We start from the raw sequence: 13,838 nt of genomic DNA, 5'->3' as shown, positions 1-13,838 counted from the left end.
TATTTATTTATTTATTTTTACTTTACATCTCAATTGCTGCCCCTTTCTCCCCTCATAAAGCTGGAGCAGGAACCCTAAGGGTGTTGTTCTCCCACTCTGATAAAGTGCAGGTCAGTCTTCATAGGACCAAGGACATCTCCTTCCATTGGTGCATGACAAGGCCATCCTCTGCTACATATGCAGCTGGAGCCATGTGTACTCCTTTGTTGATGCCTTAGTCCCTGGGAGTTCTGGGAGGTCTTGTTGGTTGATATTGTTGTTCTTCCTATGAGGTTGCAAACCCCTGCAACTCCTTTAGTCCCTTATCTAACTCCTCTAGGTGGGAATGGGTGGGTGGGTGGAGGAACACCCTCATAGAAGCAGGGGGAGGGAGGATGTGATAGGGTGTTTCCGGGAGGGAAGGAAACTGGGAAAAGGTATAACATGTGAAATGTAAATAAAGAAAATATCCAAAAAAAAAAAAAAAAAAAAAAAGAGCAGGTCAGCGTTTATGACTGGAGCATAGGGACCCACGGAGAGCAGAGGGAGCAGCTGCAGGACAGTGACAGGCTTTTTTTTTTTTTTTGCCTTGCCTAAAATGGGCAGCTACTGGATGACTTTGATTCATGCTGTCCCAGCCGACTTCTATTTTCAGATATTCATCTGGCTAAGTTGGGAACAGACATGGAGAGGAGAGAGGAAACACTCTCCTCTGCTGAATTCCAGTGAGGGGTGGAGGAGGCTCACCTTCGTGGACAGGAACCAATGTTCTGAAGGGGCTAATGGGAACTCCTAACAGAAGAGACTGGGCAAGAGGAAGAAGCTTTGACTTGAAGGTTAAGCATCCAACCAGAAGGACAGAGTTAACACCATTTTAATTAAATATGAGGCTATGTGGTGTATCCTTGGGCACAGAGGGGAGAATTAAGAGTTAGGGCATGTTGAGTTATGATTCATGTGTTTGGGGTTTGGGAGAGAGATATGGATGTGAGAACGATTTGAGATAATATGTGATAGCTCAGATCACATGCTATCACTAATTCTGTAGACAGAAAAAAGCAGCTCAAGGTATCAGTGAAATTTGTGTGTCCATAGAAAGATTGAGGAAAGAGGAGGGGCTAGCAAAGGCATCTGGAAGGGAAGGTGACCATTGTGTCAGGAGTCAAGCCTGGAGTATGGAATTCTGGAAGCTGTGAGTGGGTCATTATCAAAGAGGAGGTATCTAACACAGTCTGTTAGTCTTTTAGTATGCGTCTTCTCATTTTAACCAGCCACCCTTGAAAAATCTGTTCTATCCGGTGCTGTTAATTATTGGTACACATGTGGACATTATGGCACTTCCTGTTAAAAAGCCTGTGATGCTTCATGAGTTCCTAAACCTTATCGTTGTTGTGGTTGTTGTAACTGGCACATCTTGTTTTGCAGTATTCACTAGGTTAGCCAGTAACATTCTATAAGGCTAACACTTATCTGTTAGGCAACCTGGGCTTTTAATAACATGACTTTAAGAGGAAGGAAGGCTCAGCTGTAGATTTACCAGCCCCTGAGCTCACATACCATCTTACTTTCCTTGACCATCTCAGAATTCCATGGTGTTTTAGTGACTGTTGCTGCAGCTGTTTGATTGGTCAGATGTGGCCCGCAGCAGTGACTCATTAGACCCCCTCTAGGACTCCATGACTAGTGGGGCTCTGTGCTTCTCAACACCCTGTTTTCCTCACCTGCACACAGGGTGCTGAAGGGGATAGACAAAGCAGTCAATGGCATAGGCCTGAATACTTAATGTAGTACTTTGCATCTAGAAAGTTCTGTCTGACTTCAAGACCTCACAGAACCCCAGCCCTGCATTAACTTTTCCTTCAGGTTGCCCGCTTTTTCCAATTCTGACTCATTGCTCCGGCTTTCCTTCAGTGTTCTCTGACCATCTCCCATGTCTGGTACTTCTCACCGTCTCTCTAAACTGTACCACCCGAGACTGAATCTTTTCCTGTCCCATGGATGGAGAGGGCCTTCCTAGGCTGACAGGCGTTTGCTCTTACTGCTTGGTGAGTTAGGAAGCAATCATTTGACAGACTAGGGAAGTTCTGGCCTTGGTAAGTTTTCCCCATGAGTGGATATCGTTCTAATGAAATGTCCTTTCTGTGCTTAATTCAATGAATTTATTTATGCCTTATCATTTGAAGCAGTCTGGAAGTCATTTGGTGAGGGTTCATGTTATGTATGTATTGAAATAGAAGAATTTTCAGAAATTCCCTTAAATATATTCTATCAATAGAAGGTCAGTTGGTGATAATTTTTTTTTTTTCTACTGAGCTTCTAAAGCTTCACAAGTGAAATTATTTTTCCCAGCACTGGATCTGTTAAACTTAAAAGATATGGCTTCTTGGAAAGCGTTCTGCTTTATCCCTTACCCTTTTCAGCTGCCAACTCTTTGTTGCACAGACGATCTCAAAGTGTCAGTCAACCGGGAAAGAATGAAATATATTTCATATATATCAGGTTGGGGAAATCTGATTGTTTCTCTTGGAGCAGATTGTTCATTATAACGGTATCTATAATAAATGGGGCACACTGCTGAGACGGACGGAAATGAAATTAATTTGGCTCAGATGTGATCTTTGTTTTGCTTATGAGGATTTGAAACATCCTTTACAGAGTTTCACATTTCTACTTGATTTAGAGATAAAAAGAGATTTCAAAATGCACCTGCCTCTGCTGCCAGTGGTCACCCGTGACCACCCTGTCCCCTCACTGTGACACCGTGGGGCAGAAAGACAAAGGTAGAATTAGCGAGTGTGGGGAGGATGTGTCAGAATTCTGTTTGAAATATACATGTGAAAAGGTCCCTGAGCCAACGTGGTTTTTGTCACAGGTCGCTTATCAGATTGGTAACTATGAGATGGCCAAGAAAGTCTTCTCACCAGTCTGGGATTATTTTGTTGCCTCTCCGATACAGGACGAACAGTCGGTTATCTGCCTAAGCAACATCATGACAATAACGCAGAGAAGGTAATTAGAAATGTCACTTTAAAGCCCCGAAATGGTTTGTTTTTGTTTTCATATCGGGATAGCCCGTGTAAAAGTCTATCTAATCAGAATGATTAGATGCAGATGTCCTAAGGTCCTCCGTCCTTGTCAGATGCATCCTGTCTAGAGTCAGGATAAACAGTGAGGCAGTCAGGATAAAAACAGATAAAGATTTCGGGATGCACATTCAAGTGGTAACAGCTAGAGCAGAAATGTGGCTACTCAGTGGAGACGTTGGGAACCAAGCGGGGAGAGGAGGGGGTAAGGAGAGGGCCCGGTGGGGGGAGAGGAGGGGGTAAGGAGAGGGCCCGGTGGGGGGAGAGGAAGGGGTAAGGAGAGGGCCCGGTGGGGGGAGAGGAAGGGGTAAGGAGAGGGCCCGGTGAGGGGAGAGGAAGGGGTAAGGAGAGGGCCCGGTGTGTGAATTGTGGTTATGAAGGTTTCTGCCTTTGCTTCAAATAGGCTCCCAGGATTAGACTCTCAGTAGTTGCTGACACGTGGGTAGAACCCACAGAAACTGGCTGAATATCGTGTGACTTTTCTGCTGTTTTTTTTTTTTTTCCTTCAAGGAGCAGGACTTCAGGGGAGTCTGAGAACAGAGTATGTCCAGCTGGTATTTTAGGCTTCTAAAAATCCCTCACCTGCTTATAATGCTTATCACTTAGAAATTATAAATGTTAGGTAGAGTAAAGTGTTGGTAATACTTATTTACACTAAAAAGCTTAATTCCATCTCAATTAAACAAATGTAGACTTAACATTTGTCCTGAGCAAGGATCTCAAGTGTATCAGGAGATAGATATGAGGGGCATTTAAGAGGAGAAAGGGATAAGAATTAGGTTTTATGTGCAGTATAGAAGAGAGTGAGAAGGGACTGGGCTTTCTGGCTGTTAATCATCTGGAGAGTCTGACATTTATTAAGAGAAATGGGGTGTGTGTGGAGGGCGACAATGTGTGGGCTTGGGGATAGTTTGCTTTTGCTTTTCCAGCAGGATGCTTTGTAGGTCAGGAGATGGTAGCCTATGTTTGGTTTAGTGCTGACTGGCAATTTGGAAATTGCCTGTGGAGGTCACCACTGAAGTCTTAAAAGGAGCCTTGCCTTCCAGGGAATGATGGTTGAACTTGAACAGAAAAGAGTACTGGTACTGAGCATGGGCATTGCTGTCATTAAAAGGGAGGATGTAAGAGATGGAGCTAAGGAAGGCTATCAAAGGGGAACTGTCCAGGAGATAAGGAACCAGGGAAGTGGGGGTCACCTGGGGCACCAGCCTGCTCTAGCATATGCAAGTGCTTGGTCAGGCTCAATGAAATCCTATAGAAAGGTTGAGCAGGAGAGGAATCAGGAGACATTTAGAGTTGGTGATTTGAAGGCTACCAGCAAATTCAAGAGAGCAATTTACATGAGACATCGAACCAGAAATGATTTTGTGATAGGCTGAGGAATAGTGAAAATGGAAACCAATAACAAGTAAAGACCACTCATGGGTGGAAGAGAAGAGAGAAACAGGCAGAGGCTTGAAGGTCAGGCTTCCAGGAAGGATTTTGGAGTCTAAAGGGAAGGGATACAGTGACGAGGGAGAGTTTGAAGATACATGAGAACTCAAGTGACAGCGGCACTGTTCTGGAAGAGTCAAGGGGGTGTAGAGCACGGAGCTGGTAGAACATTCTATGGGGGCTGTGTGCACAGAGGTATGTGCACATGTGTACAGGGAGAGCTGAAGCACCACTGAGCAGCACTGACATCTCATAGCTGATGTAGAACTTTTTGGTGAAGCCCAGCTTCTGATGGCAAGGAGTCTACTTGATTCAAGTTGGTATCCTAGGGCCTAGGAGAGTGTTGTGCACATAGCTTTAAGCAAATGCTGTTTTGAAAATGTAAAGGAAAAAATATAAATAAGTGAATAAGTAATTGGTGTTGTGATAAGCTAAAAAAGTGGATGTCCCTTACCAGGTTACAGAATGATATAAGAGGTGCCAGGGACTAAGGTTCTAGGAACTCAGTGGTGAAAAGACTTACTGGACCCTGGGGTGTTCAGGGAGTGCAATGGAGCCAGAAAGTGATAGATGGGATGAAGGCACAGATCAAGGTGCCATGGGCCATTGTGAGGCCAAAGGTAAAGCACAGTGTGCAGGGCAGGGAGGGGCGGGGGAGAACTGAAACTCCTGCTAAAGGAGTCCGAAATTCACAGTGGTGGGATCAACTTCAAGTGTGAATTAGTGATGTCAGGGTCTCTCCTGATTTATAGGGTAATGAGGTTCAGAGAGCAGAAGGACCAAATGCTTGAATGTGAGGGTTTATCATTGGCTAGGCCTCAGGATGTGCGTGTATTGGACCTACAGATCTCACAGCTCTGCTGATCTTTGGTTCTGCAGACTGCAATTTAGAAAAGACAATGGGAAATAACTAGAGCCAATAAGACTCATTCTATATAGGTGACTTTGCTTAAAATGCTCCCCATCTTCACAAAGTTCCTCAGCTGGATCCCCCGGCCTGTTCTACAACCTGACTTACTGTAATTGTATCATGGTGATAGAACAGAACCTTGTATTTGTAAGAACTAGGAGAGGTTGTCTCTGGTTATTCTTGCAGACTGGCAGCCTAACACCACAGCTGCCTCACTGTCTTGGTTGTGAACTTTCCTTTGGTTTTCATTTAAGCGGACACCGGAGAGCATCTGTTTCTGGTGTTGCCATCACTGTCAAGGTCATTGTGCAGGTGCTGAGGATCGAGGACCCAAACAGGTTGAGGAGATGCTCTAGGCCAGTCATTTCACAGAACCACACTTAACACTGTTTCCTTCTTCTGTAGGTTTCATTCTAACATCTTGGCAGACACTTCTTCAATCCTCTTATACCTTTTCCTCAGAAATATCTTTGTGATGAGCGACATTAAAATTAAAGAAGAGAATCTTTTCTGTGATAATATTAAAGGCAACGAGATTTTCCCTGCCCAGCAAGTGAGTAAATGCCCCGCACTAAGACCGAGTGGCTCTACCCTCTCTGCTTCTCCATACTTCAAGGACTGACTCCTTTGGGATCTGTGTCCTTCCCAGTGACTGGACCAAGAGGGTATGGCTGAGGATTTTATATTATTTTATATTCCAGGCAGGTCTCATAGTTCTTAATTTGTATCTCCCCTCTGTGTACAAGACCAGTATATTATTCAGAATTCAAATCTGTACAAGGTGGACAGTGAAACACGTGAGTAGTCCTGCCTTCTCTAAGAACACAGTGGCCTCATTTTTATGTGCTTTCTGTGCTTTTGAAAAATAAGCAGAGATTAGCATGCTATTATACTGTTCAGCCACCTGCCTTCTTTAAAATGTCCCTTTTCTTAGACGGGTTCTCATGCCAGTGTGTATTAACTTAGAGGGGTTCTCATGCCAGTGTGTATTAATTTGCATGTTCTTTTGAAGAATGAGATTTCACGCTTACACAGAAGCAGGGATTTAACTGTTCTCCTAGCAGTGGCACCCAGGGCATCTCTACCTGGCTCTGTTCAGTCTGTAGCCTATAGTGTTCTGACTTTAACAATGATCTTATGTCAGTCAGGCCTTCATTCCAGCTTGGGCATCTTTGTTCTGACCTTTGTTAATAGATATGGAAGCTTTAGACATGTACTTTCTTACTCTGTTTTTTGTTGTTGTTGTTATTTGTTTGTTTTTGTTTTTGTTTTTGTTTTTTTTACCTTTTCAATTTGCTCATTGATTAATGGACCTGTAGTTTGTTACACAAGGCCTGTGCCAGGAAAATGACTCTTCCCCTGTCCAGTTCTCTGTCCTCGGGGCTCAGGTTCTCAAAACCACCCGCCTGTGTGGAACACCCTCTCTGCGTTGCATTCTGTTTCTTCTCTGCCACACACTGTCTGAAAGCGAAGCCATTTTATAAGTGCTTCTGTAAGTGTCAGCACCAGAAACCACCATTCCAGTGAAAGCTGTTGCAGAGAAATGTGCGGTTGATGTCTGCACAGTCTCTCTTGTGAGTGACGTGGATGTACATAGAAAACAACCAACTTTTTCCCCAGGAGGAGGGTGGAAGAGGCAGAGGATTGCTATCCTTTTATAAGCCATTGATGTCACAACTCTTAAGTCTGCATTCTTCATCGTTTCTATTTAGTTAGTAAAAATGTAAATAGAACTATTAATCTGGCTTGCTGAAAACATTCCATTTTCCAACAAATTAAGAAGCGAAATTAGATTCTCTTAATCAAGGGGTGTGTGCAATATTATTGGTATATTACACTTTAATTATTGTTCACCACATTTTATGTTTTTTTAAATGAGTTTTTTTCTGAAATTAAAATACAGTCCTCCCCCCCATTTTTTCTTTTTTTCTTTTTGGTCTTGCCAATAAAGACAATGGGCACAATTTTTTGTCCTAAGTGACTTTTGTATTGCCTTACAAAACAAGTTGGAGTTTATTCCAAGAGTATGCTAGGCACATGTAACATTAAGGGAGCGGTAGAGAGTCCTTTCGAAATTTAGACTTTCTTTCTATTATCATTCATGTTGTTGAGCCAGAAGGTTCGCATCCCTTCCCCCTCTCTGCTCCTTGAGGACATATTGGCTGGAGCACCTGACCTTGGCCTGAGTCACAGCAGTTCTCTTGTCATGTCTGTCCACAGGTTGCTAGGCTGGTGGAATGTGAGAATGTGCTAGTGGCTCTGGAGCTCAGCAACTTCCTCAATGACGCCAACTTCGCTCTTCAAGCAGTGATCCAGTGCTACGGGCTCCTCGCCCCCATTATCTACCACAATATCGTTTTGGTACCTGTCATCCAGGTAAGGGTGTCCCCCAGCCCCCACAGAAGGTATGCCTGGAAGACAACTCAGTGGTTCCTTATGGGGAAGAAGAACAGCACAGCCTCTGAAAAGGACAAACAGGCCAAGGAGAAGAAATGTGAAATTTCAGGAGTTAAGTGGAAAATGTCCTAACAAATTGTATGTCAGAAACACGCACACACGCACACATGCACACACAGAAATGAAGCACAAAGTGAGTTTCTTTGAAAGCATGCAGTCCCATCAGTGGCCTTAGTTAAACGCTGGCGATAGTCATGTCTCAGTTTTAAGAGTTCTTCCAGTTTCCATATTCTTGTCATTGTAGATACAGAAGCATATTTTCAACACACATCCTTAAACCTATTGTAAGGATGTACACAGTGACCCGCCCGAGAAAGCCTTCTCAGCCGCACAGGTGACATTCTCATTCAAAGGCAGGAGAGTAGACATTTTGGATAGGGAGGCACCTAGTTATCATCTGAAAGGGAGTAGAGTCTGACCTCTTCCTGTGCTTTGTAAAACTCTCCACCCCTGGTTAAGGGTTACAAGTAAAATAAAGCAAAACTTTAGAGGGAAAAGAAACCAAACAAATGCAGGGGATGGCATATGTAGTCCAGGGTTTTAGGGGAAATCTTCCCAATTATGGTAGAACTTGTAAAAACAACAAACCGCATGAGACAAAAGGAGCAAGACCAAGGTCATAGGAAACCCTGGAAAGATTATACTCAGAGCCAAGGAAGCTTTTTGCCTTGGCTGTCACCTAACAGGTAAATGGACACAGGGTTTAAACACATAGTTCACAGAAAACCAAATCCACTCATGCTAAGATGCTTGGGTATCTAGGGTTTCTGGAAACATACGTTGGATTCACAATGTAAGATCTTTAAGTTCAGTTGTTGGTTAGAACACAGGAGACAATGGCATTCTGACTCAGAGGCAGCAAAATGTGAAATGTTAGAAGCTCCTGGGTTTTGTTGTTGTTGTTGTTGGTTTTTTTCTTTTTTGGTTTTTCAAGACAGGGTTTCTCTGTGTAGTCCTGGCTGTCCTGGAACTCACTTCGAAGACCAGGCTGGCCTCGAACTCAGAAATCCACCTGCCTCTGCCTCCCAAGTGCTGGGATTAAAGGCATGTGCCACTACTGCCCTGCTCTTGGGTTTTGATAAAGCAACTTTAATTTTAATTAAATTAAATCCAACTCCAAGAAAAGTTAAAACCAGATATATCTGATATGGTATTTCTTCTGCTGATAATTTATTTAATAGAATACAAGTTTAATAAAAATTAAAAAAAGATACATTTATTTGACAGAGCAACCATAATGCATGTGTGACACAGAATAAAAGAACTACTTGGATGAATGATGGGGTTCCCACTATCCTTCGTGTCCCAGGTCCATGCATTTCCCCCTCAGGGCACTCGGTTCCACAGATAGCCGTAATGGTCATTGCCTTGGGATGTGCGCTGTGGTCTCAAGGTAGTTGCTTTGTCTACCTTCTCAAAGCAGGGCTTTAGCTGCTGCTTATGGTGGGTGCCTTAGTATTAGGGTGTTTCCTGTACTGTTTGGTGGAGACAAGGTCAGTGAAGAGAAACAATAGCTGTGTCAGACCTAAAACATGAGTAGCCATGAGCTACTCGGTGTGAGAGCAATAGTTATGCTTGGCCCAGGCCAGATGGTAATACGTAGTCGTTACCAACAGAAACTAGGGCTGTCCCTGTGGATTTGGAAGTGCTTTCCGTGAGGCATAGTTGAAGGAAAAAGATAAAAGTTCAGACAAGTATATATAAATGCTATTTTGTGAAATTTACTCTTTTGGTATATTTATGTGTTTGTGCACACGTGCACATGCATGCACACATGTGTACAAGCTTTGAGAAATGACTAGGGTAGTTAGCATGATTTGGGGATGTGGTGTGCAATGCAGACAGAGGGTGAATTCACACAGAAGGGAGGAACTAAACAAGCATTAAACACCCTTACCAATGTATTAGGATAATAAAATATCACTATTACGGTGGCTTAAAGCAGCTCAGAAGAAAAAACATACATGTGTTAACTTGTTCTTTGGGATCATCAGGATGGTGAAGGGCTCACCCTGATCTCAGCTCTGCTTCTTTGATGACAGCATTGCTCCGGCCTGTGCAGCAGGACTGAGATCCAATCCTACAGTCTGGTTCTAGATCAAACCCAGGAACACACTCTGTGAAGCCCAGAGAGGAAGCAACCCCCAGTACTAATTGCTATTCAGCAGCATGAACGCCCAGCTTTAATCTTAGAGGAACTATCATTTCAAGTGCCTTTACCCATCCATACTAAGTTACACACAGCCTCATCTTCTCTGTCCTTTGCCGAGGTCCTCATAAGCATAGATGTGACCCGTAGTGTTTTGGCTCCAATAAACCATTTGGCCTCTCTTTTACAATGTTTGAGAAAATAAGCATTGCTTTACAGTTATTTGCATATTTATTTTGTACTCTTCACCAATTTCCAAGTTTATAAAGATGGATGAATCATCTGAAAACTGAACATGTCCATTTTATCTATGTATATTCCTTCATACCCAATGAATATGTTATCAATAATTATTGACTGCAGCTTTGTAGCTGAAGCCATATTGACTTCATAGCTTAAGGCTAACTTAAGACTGAGATGATTCACATACTACATTTTATACTAAATAAGATGATATTTTGACATAAAAATCGTTGTGCTTCTGGTTTTTATTTTTAGATCTTGATAAAATGTATTGTGGTTTTGCAAGGAATACCAAGTATTATTCACTCAAAGAAAAATATTTCAAGCTTTGAAAGTATACAGCACATGATAGCTTGCTGCATCTTCTACATGACAAAGGTATTTATTTATCTCATTGTTTGTCTAGTATCATTAAAATTTAGGATTGGTCCCGAGTGAGGAAGTCACATGCCAGGATCCAGTGCCCTCTTCAGGACTCAGAGGGCACCTGCACTAACTTGTAATTAAAAGCAATCCTTAGGAAACATCAGCATCCCCACAGTGTCTTTTCTCAGACAAAAAGCCAGTGTGGAGGGATGGTGACTGCTCTTGAGCCTTTTGATAAAACTGTAATGGCTCACAAACTCAGCCTTGATGTCACTGAAATGGCATCTAGATCTCATCTGGCATTATCTCCAGTCACAGAACACACACACGCACACACACACACACACACACACACACACACACACACACATATATACACATACACACACACCAAAACAAAACAAAACTCCTAAGACATGAGAGAGATGAGTGATGTAGTATGCTGTGTGCAGTATGCACATCAACTTGTCAGGCTGTGATCATGGTGGATGGTGCCTACAGGCAGGCCTTTACTATCAAGGCCAGGGTTTGAGTTAAAGCCATGGAACTTAGCTCTACTGAGACAAACAGCAGCAAGGGTTGGGGATGGTATGAGGGTGGGAAGGGTAGGATTGTGGTGGTGGTGATCATGCCTTGAATGATAATACTTGGGAGGCAGAGGAGGGTGGATCTCTGTGAGCTCAAGGTCAGTCCAGTCTACAGAGTGAGTTCCAAGGCAACCAGAGCTACATAATAAGACCTTGTCAAACCAAACCAAACTAAACCAAACTAAACCAAACCAAACGAAACCAAACCAAACAAACAAACAAAAATCCCCAAAACCAAAACCCAGAGACAGTAGCAACATTCCAGTTAAAGGGTTAATAAGTGTCTTAGTCAGGGTTTTATTTGATATGACAAAACACCATGGCCAAAAAGCAAGTTGGGGAGAAAAGGTTTTATTCAAGGTATACTTCAACATTGCTGTTCATCATCAAAGGAAGTTAGAACAGGAACTCAAGCAAGGTAGGAACCTGGAGGCAGGAGCTGATGCAGAGGTCATGGAGGGGGCTGCTTACTGGTTTGCTCACCACAGTTTGCTCAGCCTGCTTTCTAATAGAACCCAGGACACCATCCCATGGGGGATGGGCTAAGTCCTCCCCCACTGATCACTAATTGAGAAAATGCCTTATAACTGGATCTAATGGAGGCATTTCCTCAATGGAGACTCCTTTCTCTTTGATGACTCTAGCTTGTGTCAAGTTAACACACAAAACCAGCCAGTTCAACCAGTGAATGAGGGGAATAATGCTTTTATGAAATCAGAATGTAAAAAATAAGGGCAGCTATGAAAGGAAGGACAGGCTAGGTATACTCTCGAGGTACAAGACTGGTGTAATTAGTAATTATAATTGCTGATTACTTAGTTAGTTTCTATTATGGGTTTTGGTATATGCCCAAAGATAGAGCCACATGGAGGAGTGCAGCTCTCCAGCTCCAGTAATGAATAGTAAATGAGAGTGTGAGAAGCTTGGGGAAGGCCTCACTTGAAAGTCTTTAAGCAAGAGGTCCAGACTCAAGTGCCCACTAAGTCCACACAGGTAAAATTATGTGTGATTTTTGCTGGTATGAGGCCAGGTTGTTGGGTCTTAAGACAAACTTAACCTATAACAATTAAAATTCATTAAAGAAATAAGTAATCAAGGCAACAACCCAGTTCTGTCTCATGAGCTTATGCTTTAGTAGGGGAAGACAGAGCACACACACACACACACACACACACACACACACAAACACACGAGTAATTTTGTGAAGCTTATCAGTTATGGGAGAGACTTTGTGGGCTAGGCTTGCCTTGGATGGGAAGGCCTGGAACAATGGGCAGGCATGGAAGCCCATGTCCAGTTTCATCTTTTGACGGAGTAGGCAGGATGGAAAAGTAGAAAGTAGATTTATTTTTTGAAAGTAGAAAGGGAAGAAGGTTAAGCTGAACCTGTGAATATTTGTATCATTGACTTTTTACTATGTTGGGGAAGACCAGAGATGAGTTGAGACCAAGGAAGCAAAGAAAACTTTAAAGAAAGAATAATCAGATGGTATGAAACCAACCAACCAACCAACCAACCACCCAACCAAATAAATGATACAAGACACTAAGCCTCTGTTACAAACAGATGTGATAAAGATCATTGCAACAGACTGTGAGTCAAATCTAAAAATACCTCAGTGTAGAACTGCTCAGAAATGGTAAATACATTCAGAAGGCAGACCCAGCAGTCATCCCATGAAAACACCAGGAGTCTGGGTTTGAGAAGGAAACAGATGGAGCAGTAATAGGCTCCCTGAGTCCCAGGCAGGATTAAGGTAGGGGCACTCATATAAAGAGGTGTTGGTGGCCTGTTTGAAGTCACTGGTTGAGGACAAGCCGTGAAGTCTTCAGTACTGAAGGACAGGCTCCTTGCAACACAAGGAGACTCATCTGGCTCCTAACATAGCAGCACTAGAAGGTAAAATACTAAAATGCTGTTTGGAGGACAAGGCTCGAGGTCCCAGAACTAATAACCCAGAAAGATACCATTCATTGGTTCAGGCAAAACCAGACACTTTCAAAGTACAAGTGTTTGCAGAGCACTGTGCCCGTGCACTTATCTGGGGAAAACACTTGAGGAAACACTATCAAATGACAATTGATTCCAAGGAGAAGTCCTGAGATACAGGTAGACAAAAGAGGGGAATAATAGGAATCTCTCGATATATGCATTATTAAAAGTAAACAGAGGATAAGGGAATAAATTGGACTTTGTAATACAGATGCTCTAAGCAGGGTGTCTTGAAAGACAAGAGTTGTCCTTGAAAGGCAAACTTAGTTGTAACCCAGAACTAAAGCTTCCACTGTAGCTGAGGAGGGGGTGAGGGGGTGTTGACAGGTACATTCTCAGACCATGGTTGTGCAAAATTATGATTGTTATAGGACCTGTGTGTAGCTTAAGGCTGCTGTTTTCTCTGACAGGTCACACACACACACACACACACACACACACACACACACGCACATGTAAAGATAACTTGGGAATGTGTCACTGTGAGCAGAACTTTATGGCACTATGGGACTTCTAAGTGTATAGGGAGGAAAAAGAATGAAGTAGGACAGAGGGAGAGGAGGAAAGGGAAAGGGAAAGAGGAAGGGAGAGAGGGAGGGAGGGAGGGAAGGAGGGAGGGAAGGAGGGAGGGAAGGAGG

The 13,838-nt window shown here is 43.0% G+C and overlaps 1 protein-coding gene across 8 annotated transcripts in view; it reads left to right on the top strand.

Annotated features, from left to right (window-relative positions):
* Cfap54 (cilia and flagella associated protein 54) overlaps positions 1 to 13,838 on the top strand; it is a 302,779-nt gene that overhangs the window by 77,542 nt on the left and 211,399 nt on the right. For 7 of the 8 annotated variants that reach the window (XR_004112709.1, XM_031349079.1, XM_031349084.1 and 4 more), the window contains exons 23-26: positions 2,852 to 2,988; positions 5,812 to 5,959; positions 7,627 to 7,782; positions 10,511 to 10,633. Coding sequence is in view for 7 of the 8 variants with exons in the window: in XM_031349079.1 (XP_031204939.1) it covers positions 2,852 to 2,988; positions 5,812 to 5,959; positions 7,627 to 7,782; positions 10,511 to 10,633 (564 nt within the window). In the remaining variant the exon portion in view is untranslated. The remainder of the gene's footprint in view (positions 1 to 2,851; positions 2,989 to 5,811; positions 5,960 to 7,626; positions 7,783 to 10,510; positions 10,634 to 13,838) is intronic. The other variant, XM_031349081.1, reaches the window with a different exon arrangement.

The sequence above is a fragment of the Mastomys coucha genome, unplaced genomic scaffold (genome assembly GCF_008632895.1).
Source record: "Mastomys coucha isolate ucsf_1 unplaced genomic scaffold, UCSF_Mcou_1 pScaffold4, whole genome shotgun sequence".
Lineage (NCBI taxonomy): Eukaryota > Metazoa > Chordata > Mammalia > Rodentia > Muridae > Mastomys > Mastomys coucha.
The sequence above is the reverse complement of the archived record's forward strand: the minus strand, read 5'-3'. Positions and strand labels throughout refer to the sequence as shown.